This window comes from Rattus rattus, chromosome 13 (assembly GCF_011064425.1).
Source record: "Rattus rattus isolate New Zealand chromosome 13, Rrattus_CSIRO_v1, whole genome shotgun sequence".
Lineage (NCBI taxonomy): Eukaryota > Metazoa > Chordata > Mammalia > Rodentia > Muridae > Rattus > Rattus rattus.
In genome coordinates this window covers 3,152,317-3,164,417 of record NC_046166.1, presented here as the reverse complement: position 1 = coordinate 3,164,417, position 12,101 = coordinate 3,152,317, and the positions used below count along the sequence as shown (strand labels likewise).

Here is a 12,101-nt window from a genome sequence, read left to right as displayed (position 1 = left end):
CCAACAGCAACCTGCCTGCAATATATGCTAGTACAGTAGTAGCACAAATGTTATAATTGCAAATGGAGTATCCAAACATTTTTCAATACAATTTAAAGTACACTCCATGAAATGGAGCCTATCACTGCTGAAGTGGCCAAGAATCTGAGACTGAAAAGTCATGGGACCCAGTGGAAAAACCTAGTACTATCTTAGGGACCTACTGCTATATCCACACATCAGGGCATCACTCAACCCTCTCAAGAGAAGCTCCTTGTAGGACATGACAGTTTATAACAGAGACCCACAACTGGACAATGTGGGGAGAATGACTTTGTAGCACTCAGTCCTAAATGGGATGTCTTTATCAAAGCCCTCCTTCCTCAAGGCTCAGGGATCTATGGGAAGAGAATACAGAATGATTTTAAAAACCAGAGAGGTAGAAGATCCCAAGGAAACAGCATTGTCTAGCTACAACAGGACTGATATACATATGAACTCAAGAAACTGGTGGCATATAAGAGACTGGCAGAATATAAAATGTCCACACAAATTCACAGACAATATCCCAGCACAAAGAAAGGGAAGTAGACACAAAGTACCACCAAATACTAAGAAAGTATTTGCAAATGAATATCAGAAAAGGGAAAATCAATTTTCTCCAATGAAGCAACAATATACATTATAACAACCACACTCCAAGGCAGGTCCCATGTCTAGGAGTAGCTGTCCAACACAAATCGTGCTTTGTGTATGCAGTTTGTTTGAGTCTGGTATTTTCTGACTTACTTGGGTTTTTTGTTCATTTCATCTTATTTTTTAAGAAAGAAAATGGACTTGGGTGGATAGGGAAGAGGAGAAAATCTAGGAGTTGGGGAATGAAAAGAGTGATTAAAACATGATGTATAAAAATTTTAAAATAACATTATTTAATATAAGTTACCTTCACTACTTTTAACATATGCCTTTTCCATGCTTGTTATCAAGGAAAGCTCACAAGGCCTCAACCCTGGATAAAACTACAAGCAACTAAAGAATGCTGAGGTCAGGAGAATAAGTCTTTCCTAACATTCGAGATTTTTCATAGATTCAGGGGCAGACAAGAGGATGATGATTTTGAGGTCAGTCTAAGCTTTATAACAAGACCCAATATTTAAAAAAAAAAAAAGCTAAACAAGGGAAAAGGAGTAGCAGGAAGGAGCCCAAGACTGGCCTCCAGTATGTATCAAGTTTGAGACCAGGATGGACCTACATGCGACCCGGTATCAAAGACAGCCTAGTGTTATGGCACACACCTCCAACCCAGCACCGGGGAGGCTAAGTCAGGAGAGAACTCAGTGAATTCAAAGCCACAACTACATAGTGAGACCTTGTCTCAAAAAACCAGAAACAAACACCAACAGAAAGCGAAGCGTGTCAGTCACTCCTTTAATACCAGCACTGAGAAGGGCAGAGGCAGGCCTGATTTTTTTTAATTCAAAGTCAGCATGATCTACACAAAGAGTTCTAAGATACGTACTGAGATACTGTCTCGAAATTTTTTTTTTAGAAAAAGAGAACAAAACTACATAGTTTTCTAAATATCCATTAAGGCTTAAAAATATTCTGCATCCTAATAAATCAGTAGAACATAGGAACACAGAGTTATGAATAAAAAGTCAAGGGGCTTGACATTTACTTTGAAAAACAAATAGTATTTTACTCACCAACAAGGTATTTCTATAGCCCTGAAAGGCAGGAATTTCAAGAGGTGACACCATGAAATGGTTTAGCAATTAAGAATGCTTATTTACCATGAAGACTAGAGTTTGGGTCCCAGCACCCTCTCAACAAGCCATGTGAGTGAGTATCCTGTACCTCCAACTATACCCCCTTTTCTGCCAGCCTCCAAGCCTACAAGTACAAGCACCTGCACATGCACACAGACACACATAAACACATCTTTCACATTAAACGGATCCAAGTACATACCTGAGTGAGCTCATAGGCTCTATATGCCAAAAGGGATGTAATTCTACTGGCATTTTTAGACACATGGCATTCATGCTTTGGTGTAGGGTCCAAAGCACTTTTACTTAACATGGATTCCAAGCTTTTTACACTTAGAGGATCATAAATACTCTTTATTTTACCCTAAAATTAAAAACAAAACAAAACATTTTAAGTGTCTGCTTAACCTTATAATAAAGAAGAAATACAAGTGCTAAACTGTTAATCTGCCAACATGTTTCTCTATTTTTTTCTCATTTTTTCTTTGGAAAATGGGGTTGGAGGGGTGAGAGATGGTGGCAGTAGGATAGTTCAGCAGGTTAAAAACACCAAGCCTAATACCCTGAGTTTGAGTCTCAATTATCCACAAGGCTGAAGGAGAACTAACACCCCCAAGGCTCTCTCTGATCTTCACATGCATCCTGTGGCATGTGTACCCTAACACACATTAATAAGTGAACATAATCTAAAAGATAACAAATCAATCAATAACATAGTCTTTTAAGATAGCAACTCTTTATATATTACCAAATATAGCCTTTTAACTCAGACTCCTAAAGTCATTAGATCACTTAAAATTGAAGTCAAAGTTAAATGTTGCCTTTGATATGTACAAATACAAGTTAAAATTACCTTCATTATTTTAAAAATAACAACATCGCCTACTGCTCCAGCTTCCAAAGGATTAGCCTGTAAGAGATCTGCATACCTACAAAGATAGATACCTAACAGAAAGAGAAAATAATTTGAATGTAAACAATCAATTTTAAATTTTTTAAAAAAAAAATCAATTATTTTATTATAATAAAAGGAATAGGAAGTATGACAACTTTTTAAAAGACAAGGATAGCTGATGTTTAACCAGAATTTTCAAAATCATTCTGACCAGAATAAAACATTTTAAATAGTAACATTTGATCAATTCAAAGTATATAAAATCAGAAAGAAAGACCAGTGTTGTATTTCAGAACTTAATACTAGTCTCCTCATTTAAAAATATAAAAAGCATACCTATTTAATTAGTGATTATAGGCATACTAGATTTAGGATTTTAAATGGCAATGTAATGTTAAGTACAAATGAGAAACAAAGTATTACCCATGGAAGGACTGCCAAGAACTGTTATTTTGGATTGGCCCACCTGCAATCCTTTTTCACATATGCTCTGAACCTATGCAAAAAACACATTTTAGTTTAAAAACAAATTAACAAGACCACTTAATTTGTAAAACTTCAAAAATGTCATCTTATAAACTAGAATTACAAAATTTTCACACATAGATTTCAGCTCACCAGTAAAACTGACTTAAATTTCTACGGTTATCCTGTCAGAAATTCATCTCACCAACAAAATTAAGAATTAAGACCAGCAAAGTATTTACATATACTTTACGATTTTTTTGGTATTTTTAGTTATGTGATTAGGTATGTGTGTGGCAGTGCCCTCAAACACCAGAAGAGGGCACTATATTCTCAGGAGCTGAACTTACAGGTGCTTTGTGAGGTGATTGACAGAGTTGCTAGGAAGTGAACTCAAGTCCTCTTGAAGAGCAGCAAATGCTCTTAACCACTGAACCACCTCTCTAGCCTCAAGCAAAATATTTAAAGAAAACATTAAGGGGAAAATAGCTATAAGAACATAGATCAGCATTATATAAGACAATCTTGTTTTCATAAAAAAAATGTTTAATCAAGCATATTCTAAGGGAAAAAAACAGAAGTGATCAGAGAAACAATGATTACATTTGAAAAAGGTATTACATTATTTTGCCCTTCTGAACTATTTCCTCTACTTATATGTTAGTAAAACCATTAGGTAACAGTGAATGTCTGTAACCCCAAATGACTGGCAGCAAGATGCCTCTAAGTTCAAGGAAAGACAACCTGAGATACATAGCAAGAGACCCCCCCACGCCCTAAAAAAAAAAAAAAAAAAAAGAGGCTGGAGAGATGGGTCAGCTCATACTGTTTACTGTTTATTCTTCTGGAGAACTCATATTGAATTCCCAGCACTTGTGTCAGAAGGATCACTATTGCCTGTAACTCTAGCTTTAGGAGATTCAATACCTACCCAAAATACTGTGCACACACCACATACTTTATTAAAAAAAAAAAATAATAAAGAAGGGGATATAAAGTGAATAAACAAACAGCTAGTAAGGTGCTTAGCAGGTAAAGGAATTATCTCACCTGGTACCGATCAACCATGAGAAATGCATAAGACTCTGAAAGTTCCTTATCTAAACGACCATCAAACTTCAATTCTCTTCTCTTTTCTGTAAACTAAAAAAAAAAAGTTAAATCTGTAACTACTTAGCATGATTGTGTCATTAGCCTTAGAATTAAAGAAATTTTTCTAAGAAATCACAAATCAAAAAAAATCTCTATGCTTTCTGCTATTCAGTCTTCAATTTTCTTTCTTCCCATTTTAACTCCCAACACATAAAATAGTCAAACGTATTTAAGCATTCACCAATGTTAGCTAATTTGCCATTAAAACTTTACTATAGTCCCAATCTCCCCAAAAATTATTAATTGTATCTTTTTATCTCCCACTTTACATGGCATACTGAATATAATAGGTAGTTTAATTTATTTAAGCCAGATACAGTGGCACTTAGAACTAGCAGTCTGGAGGATGAAGCAGGAAGACTCCTGAGTTCAAGGCCAGCCTCTGTTACAGAAAGGAGTGCTGACTGAACAGTATGGTGCATACTAGCCAAGTAATCTAACTGCTAGATTTACTTTGAGATTCAAACGTATATCTATTTAAACTACAGAATATCTAGCATTTTTGCATCTGTATTCAGACTATCTCAATTATGTAATATAACTTCAGATAAAATTTCCATACACAATTAATCCCTACCATACCATGAAACTACATTAAACTATCATTTTGGTAGTATATCATTAACCAACTGGTATAAAACCAAACTTTGTAATATTTTACATCCATTACAAAGCAATAAACAGTTAAGATTCTAAAGTTCCACTTGTGTGTTATCTTGTACCTTATACAAGATGGCTTTTCCAACATTAAATTCAAAGAACATCTAATTTGCATATGAAATTAATATTCATTGTCAACTGCTGCCCTTTGTACATACTTTTTTTTTCAGTAAAAATTTCTATGAGGGAGGGGGATGCTACAACTTGCCCCTGCAAGTAAAACTCTTGGAAAGCTGAAACAGGAGAATTACTTTAAGTTTAAAGTCAACCTGACCACTTCATAAGGACCCCTATCTTATTAAAAAAAAAAAAAAATTATAAATCCAGAAGAAAAAAAAAAAAAAAAAAAAACTGAATTGTGGGTTGGGGTTTAGCTCAGTGGTAGAGTGCTTGCCTAGCAAGCGCAAGGCTCTAGGTTCAGTCCCCAGCTCCGGAAAAAAAAAAAAACAAAAAACAAAAAAAAAAAACTGAATTGTAAGTTTACAACTAAGTACTCTATAGTAAATGATCCCTATATGGATGGCTTACTTCAGGATTATGGGTAATGCACATTAGTAACAATTTAACACAGTAGATAAACATAGCATAGCAATTAACAAGACACAATTTAGAAGTAGAACACTTGTTTAGCCTTGAGTCAGACCCTGGGTTTAATTCCTAGCACCAAGAAATTATTTAAAATAGTTTCATCCATCTTTTAAATTGTCTTTCCTTTTTTAAAAAAAAAAAAAAGCCTTTCTCCAAAGAAAGAAAAACAAGGATTTCTTCCCCAGGCTAATTACATACCTCTTTTTCCAAAAGTTCATTATGTATCAAGCAAGCTCGTCTATAGTTAAAATTTGCTACTGAGGACGGTTCAAGGTAAGATGAATGGAGAATATTTAAAACATCTTCAAATTCTCGAGAGCCTGGAGTTAACTGCTGGAAAAGAGCTATTAAAAAAACACAAATTGTAAGATTATTCTATCAAAAATGTAGGTTTTTCTGTTTACTGTAGTTTTTAAAATCTAACTTCAAATGAACAAAAGGCACCAACACTTACTTTACTTTATGACATGCCAGAGTTACTAGAGCTCACTGAAGGCGACCAACTACATGGCACGACAGGTGAGTAACCTGCTGTCCAGACCTAACCAGAGCTGGATCCCGAAAATCCTTGCAAAAAGTTGTCCTCTATCCTCCACTTGCATACCCATGTGAAGATGTGCATGCACACTTACACACAAATTGTTTTATAACTCACTAAAGAAAAATTAAGATTTACCTAGACTAATTCCTTTAACTAATGATGGCCAGGCCTCATATACAAAAACTGTTGTGGTTTTATAAACCTCAAGGCAATCTAAACTGCTTCAACTCTCATAAGAAACCAGGTATGTACTCAACTTGTCTCAATTCCTATTTACACTGCAATGAAAGCATGTTCCAAGACTATGGCAGTTGAGCGACTACACCACAAATAAAAGCATAAACCCAGCATAGTAGCTCATGTCTTATATTCTTACACTTAAAAGGCAGAGATCAGAAAATAATCCAAAAACAAAAGGATAATCAAAACTTTGAGGCGCCTGGTCTACAGAAGAAGGTCCACGCCAGCCAAGGCTTTAAAGTTGAAGTAATATTCAGTACTTGAATAGCTTTATTATCAATATAAATAGAACATTTAAGTGCCAAATGCTAAGATGAAGGGCTCTGAGCCAAGCAGAATATTTTTTTTTTTTTTTTTTCTTTTTTTTTTTTTTGTTTGTTTGTTTGTGTTTTTGAAAACAGGGTTTCTTTGTGTAGTCCTGAAACTCACTCTGTAGACCAGGCTGGCCTTTAACTCAGAGATCTGGCTGCCTCTGCCTCCCAAATGCCAGGATTAAGAGTGTACCACCAAGAGGTGGCTCATTAGCTACTTGATGATTAAATCCCAGCAACAAGTTCAACCATCTGGATGGCCTGAAAACGTACAGAGACTTGTAAATCTTTAAAAAAAAAAGAGTGTACCACCTTATTAATGATTAAATACAGAGCAAAATGTAAAAAGAGACAACAAAAAACAATAGACCATTTTCTAACATGTTTCAAAAAAAAAACTAGGTGCAATGCCCAGTACTAGCAAAAGAGCGGTGTAGTTCTAGAGTAAAAACCGAAATACCAGATTGGCTTTATATCCAATGAGTATAACTTAATCAAAAGCCCAGTTCACTGTAAATTGGAAAACTGCAGTTCTCCTAAGAACTATTACAAGCCAAATACATCACATAAGGCAGTACACAGAGAAAAAGTGGGAGAACACTGAGACAGAGGGCTAAGCCAGGCAGATGCATGCCATGACAGGCTCCAAACCGACAACAGTCTAAGAATGGCTTAAGTTTCTGTTTCCTAATACTGGACAAGTCCAAAACAAGTCAAATCCCAGGAAGAACCACCTCTAGAGGGCAGCCAATCAGGAGCTGCTCCAACACCTGGCCTGAGTCAAAAGTAGTTAATTAGCAATGGTTCCAGAAGTCTCCCAAACCCCCCAGAACCTTCACCAATTCCAAGGGCACCCATAACCTGAAAAATAGAGCCAACCAATCCAGGTAGAGAAAGGTAAAGATCACCCACTCCTCCCTGGAATTCCCCTAACAGGCTTTAAAAGTGAGCCTGTAAGCTCACTCAACATCTCCATTTTGGTGGATGAAGATCCCTGCATGCTGGCAATTTCTGCAGAATAAACACTTTGCCTTTGCATATTATTTGAGTCTCCGGTATCACTCTTCAGTGAATCACAGGCCCTTACAAAAGTACTAAGCAGAATAGAGCACCTGTGCACAGTTAACACAGTAACAAGTAAGTTTGTATCCCTTGTGTTTTCACCCGTCTATAGTCCATTTAATGTTTGCTTCCATCTCTGATACAAGTTCTCACTGGGCAGCCAAGTCTAACCTCAAATCCTTCTTTCAAAGCCTCTCCCATACTGAAAATACAAGCATGTGCAACCACATCTGGTTCAAATTTGTGTGTGCGTGCAAGAACATAGTTACACTCATATCAAGATGTACATGTAGAGGTCAGAAGACAACTTTCAGATGGCTCTCTCCATCAACTATGGTTCTAGGAATCAAACTCAAGCTCACATAGATCAAGTGCTTTTACCAGATGTGACAGATTTCTGGCACTGGAATTCTTATAGCACAATCATTTAACCTATTTGGTTTAATAATCAAGCATGGTTGAACATACCTAGCACACATTCAGGAGACCGATATAGGCAAACCTCTGTGAGTTTGAGGCCAGTTTGATCTACAGATTGAGTTCCAGGACAGGCCACATAGTGAGATCCCATCTCAAAACAAACAAAAAAAGCCAACAAACAAAAATTTGTCCTAATAAACTGAAATTCCTAATGTATACATGAAAATTTTCATTTAATAAATTTTGAAAACCAAATTTGTACATATAAACTTTTCCCAAATTAAAAAAAGCAGCCTAGGGGTTGGGGATTTAGCTCAGTGGTAGAGCGCTTGCCTAGGAAGCGCAAGGCCCTGGGTTCGGTCCCCAGCTCCGAAAAAAAAGAACCAAAAAAAAAAAAGCCTATATTTTTTTCAAGACATTTCAAGGTCAATAGATATTAAAAGTAACTCGGGTTTCACTAAAAATACTGCTGTGCATATATTTATATTTTGACACAAGGTCTTATAAAAAAAAGTTTATAATAGTCTGAGATTCACTATGTATCCTGGGCTGACCTCAAATGTCATCTTCTCAAATAGTGGAATTGTAAGCATGTGCCACCATCACTCAACTTTATATAGACTTGTAAGAAATATGCTATCTAAAAGGTAACTATAAATAAGCTGTTTTACTTTCAATTCATTTTTATTAGACTATAAAGGATACAATGTCCAATGACATATCCATTCATTTTGGAGGGGGGAGGCAGAGGAGGTTTAAGTTAGGGTTTCTTCATGTAGCCCTGGCTGTCCTGGAACTCTAAACCAGGCTAGCCTCAAACTCAGAGATACCCCACCCACCAACCTCTGCCTTCTGAGAGCTGGGATTAAAGGCATGGGCTGCCACCACCCCCTAGTGACATATCTGGTTCTTTAACCAACTACGCATACATCATAATAGTAGCTCTAAAAATGAAGAGTGGTTCTGATTACATGTTATCATACAGTGTATACTAGGTGAAAGCCAATGGGTACCTACAACCATCCTGAGCAATAAAGTCAACACAGCTAACCATAATGCAACTGAAAAAATAAAAGTGGCTGGTGAGATGGCTGTGTAAGCCCAATAATACCCTGAATGTGAATCCCTGGAAGCTACATAAAAAGCCAGGTGCTGGTAAAGTACAAGCCAGATGCTGGAGTTCAAGGACAGCCAGGGACATACACAGAAAAGCCCTGACTTAAGGCTGGGGGTGGGGAATAAAAAGCTAGCTAGTGATAGAAGTCAATGGTTGAGTGTTTACCAAGCACACAAGCCCTGGGTTCCATCCCTTCAGCCATACCCCCACATAGCACACACAAAAAAGAATTTATATTTAAGCAATTGGCAATAGGTCAAAAAAAAAAAAAAAAAAGCATCTTTGTTCTTTAATCAAAAGAACATTTTCCTCCACTATCTTTGACCAATTTACTTTCAGTGTAGACCTTCTTGTACTATAATACATGATATGCTAAACTTTAAAAAACAAGACAGACTACTATCAAAACATGTAAACAATAAGAATATAAGCTTTCGGATCTAAAAGTAATTATAACTGAAGTAGCCAATGGATGGGACTCAATTATTTCTCAATAGTAGAATATTTGCCTGACAAGCAAGAAGTCTTAAGTTCCATCCCCAGAAGCACAAGATCACCATAAAGAATACCAGCTGAATGCAGTAGCATATATCCATAACTGCGGCACTTAGGGAGCTGGGACAGGAGCATCAAAAGTTCAAGTCGAGCTCATAGAATAGTGCTGCTGTCAGCTCCAGTAAGAGAAGTTTCATTTTGCAGTAGGTGACCGTTAAAGCAGAGAACGACTGCTGAATGCTAACCATAAATGGAACATCTGTCCCTCTGTCCAACATTTATTTAACAACAGTGAATAAGAATGGATTGGATACCTAAAATACACAAGTTTCTCAAAGAGTGTGTGTGTATGTATAACTTCTAGACAAGGCAAAGCTACTAAAAAGTTGTGATTGCCTATGCAAGACCTACACAAAACTGAGAAAGAATGATAGACCTCCATCCCTCTCTGAAGATGTATACCATTAATGATTGATGCAGGGGGAAGATTCTCTTCTGTGGTGTGGACTGGGGTGCCCATGCTATAAACAACCCTAAACACTACCAATGCCCCCCCCCCCGCCAAAAAACAAGTTGGGAAAGAAACTAGTTGGGATTAGTAAAAGGAAAAGCTGGAAAGATGGTTCAAGGGATTAAGAGTACCAGCAGTTCTTCCAGAGGACATGGGTTTAAGTTTAATTCCCAGCACCCACATGGCAGCTCCCAACTATAACTCCAGTTCCAGTGGATCTGATGGCAGGCTTGTGGTACAGACATACAAACACCCATATTTATTTCTTAAATATTGAAGTATTTGGAGGAGCACAAAAGCAGGTTAATGGGGTCATGATGACATCATATACATGAATGAAGATGTCACAGTAAAACCGATAACCCATTACTATATATATGCTAATAAAAGAATTTTTAAAAAGTACAAAGCCAGCCTGAGCTACAAGGGAGAAAATGAAGTAATTAGCAAACCAGCCAGTGATCAAACTTGGTCTGAAATTTTGAGTCCAAGGCTGATATCTACTGGCCTTATTACCACTATACAATGTGACTCCCATCTGCTCATAACTGATTTGTAAATGGACTTCTCTATCTAAAAACTACCTATGTTTTAAGAATGTGTTTTATCTCTACATCAATGCTGAATGAACACAGCACTGTTAGTAACAAATACATTGGCATAAGTCAACATGTACCAGTACAATATGAAATTTCCTGCCCAGGTTTATGTCTATGTAGAGAAAAATCAGTTTTCAAAATTCAGTTATCCATATCCAACTAAAACCATGACTCAAAAAGACAATTGCAGAACCAGGTCCAATCCCATCAACTGAGGAGTTGGAGGCAGGAAGTAAATCCATCACCAGTTACATTAAGACCTGGTCTTTAAAAAAAAAAAAAAAGACAACTGCAAATTTTGTTAGAAAAGATGAACATCTTTTAGAAACTGTATCACTGTCTATCCCAAGAACTTTGGAGAGAATACTGTCAAATTAAATTATTAATTTTACTTTTGATGACATACTAGATGTAGAATAAAACATGGCAATCCACCGATAGGCAAATGCAATTTTTGTGTCTCTCTATACTGCAGAAAATAGCCCAACCAATAAATACTACAACACACACCATAATCAGTAAAATATGGGTATTTATCCCTTGGCCTCCCTCCCAACTCTTGGGAGTTCTCACTATCTATAAATAAATCTCTATTTTGCTCTGAAAAAATGTAAAATACAAAATCTTTAAAGTATATAATCTGCCATTATTTACAGTGAACATAATCCTTCCATCTCACAATTCTCCCCAAGGTTGAATATGCTAAATTTTCCAATTTCACAATTGGTCAAATCAAAAGCTAACTTAAATTCTAGATTATAAAGCCACATGTGGTGTTGTCAGAAGGCTAAAGTAGTGGTATCCAAGGTTTGAGTTTGAGGCCAGCTTGGAAAACGCAGGGAGCTCCTGTCTCAAGGGAGGGTGGATGGGTATTCATCTTCCCCTGTTTCCTGATTACAGATGTATTGTCATGAAATTAACCACCAGACTTGTACAGTTATGACTTCTCAGCATGATCAACTATACCCTGAAACTGTGAGCCAAAATAAGCCCTGCCTCCCTAAATAAAAATAAGATTTAGACTAGGAATAACCTTGTTACAGCTGAACACTTCCACGCAGTCTATGTATGTTCAAATTCCATCTCCACCATTTACCCAGTGACAAGTGACTTCTCAGTAGTTCAGTTTTTCTATAAAATGGACAAATACCTACCAAATACAAAGAATTGTTGAGATGTAATTATATACAAGAGCAATGTCTACTACCAATAAAGTACAATATTGCTTGCCAGGATTATGATCCCACTAAAATGGCAGTATTTAGATGTCATGCTATTACCATCAAGTAAAACTTCA

The 12,101-nt window shown here is 36.6% G+C and overlaps 1 protein-coding gene across 3 annotated transcripts in view; it reads right to left on the bottom strand.

Moving 5' to 3' along the window:
* Tasor (transcription activation suppressor) overlaps positions 1 to 12,101 on the bottom strand; it is a 56,951-nt gene that overhangs the window by 41,758 nt on the left and 3,092 nt on the right. For all 3 annotated transcript variants that reach the window (XM_032918795.1, XM_032918796.1, XM_032918797.1), the window contains exons 2-6: positions 5,707 to 5,852; positions 4,159 to 4,251; positions 3,067 to 3,139; positions 2,602 to 2,693; positions 1,951 to 2,112 (exon numbers count right to left, since the gene is read on the bottom strand). In XM_032918795.1, the coding sequence (XP_032774686.1) occupies positions 1,951 to 2,112; positions 2,602 to 2,693; positions 3,067 to 3,139; positions 4,159 to 4,251; positions 5,707 to 5,852 (566 nt within the window). The remainder of the gene's footprint in view (positions 1 to 1,950; positions 2,113 to 2,601; positions 2,694 to 3,066; positions 3,140 to 4,158; positions 4,252 to 5,706; positions 5,853 to 12,101) is intronic.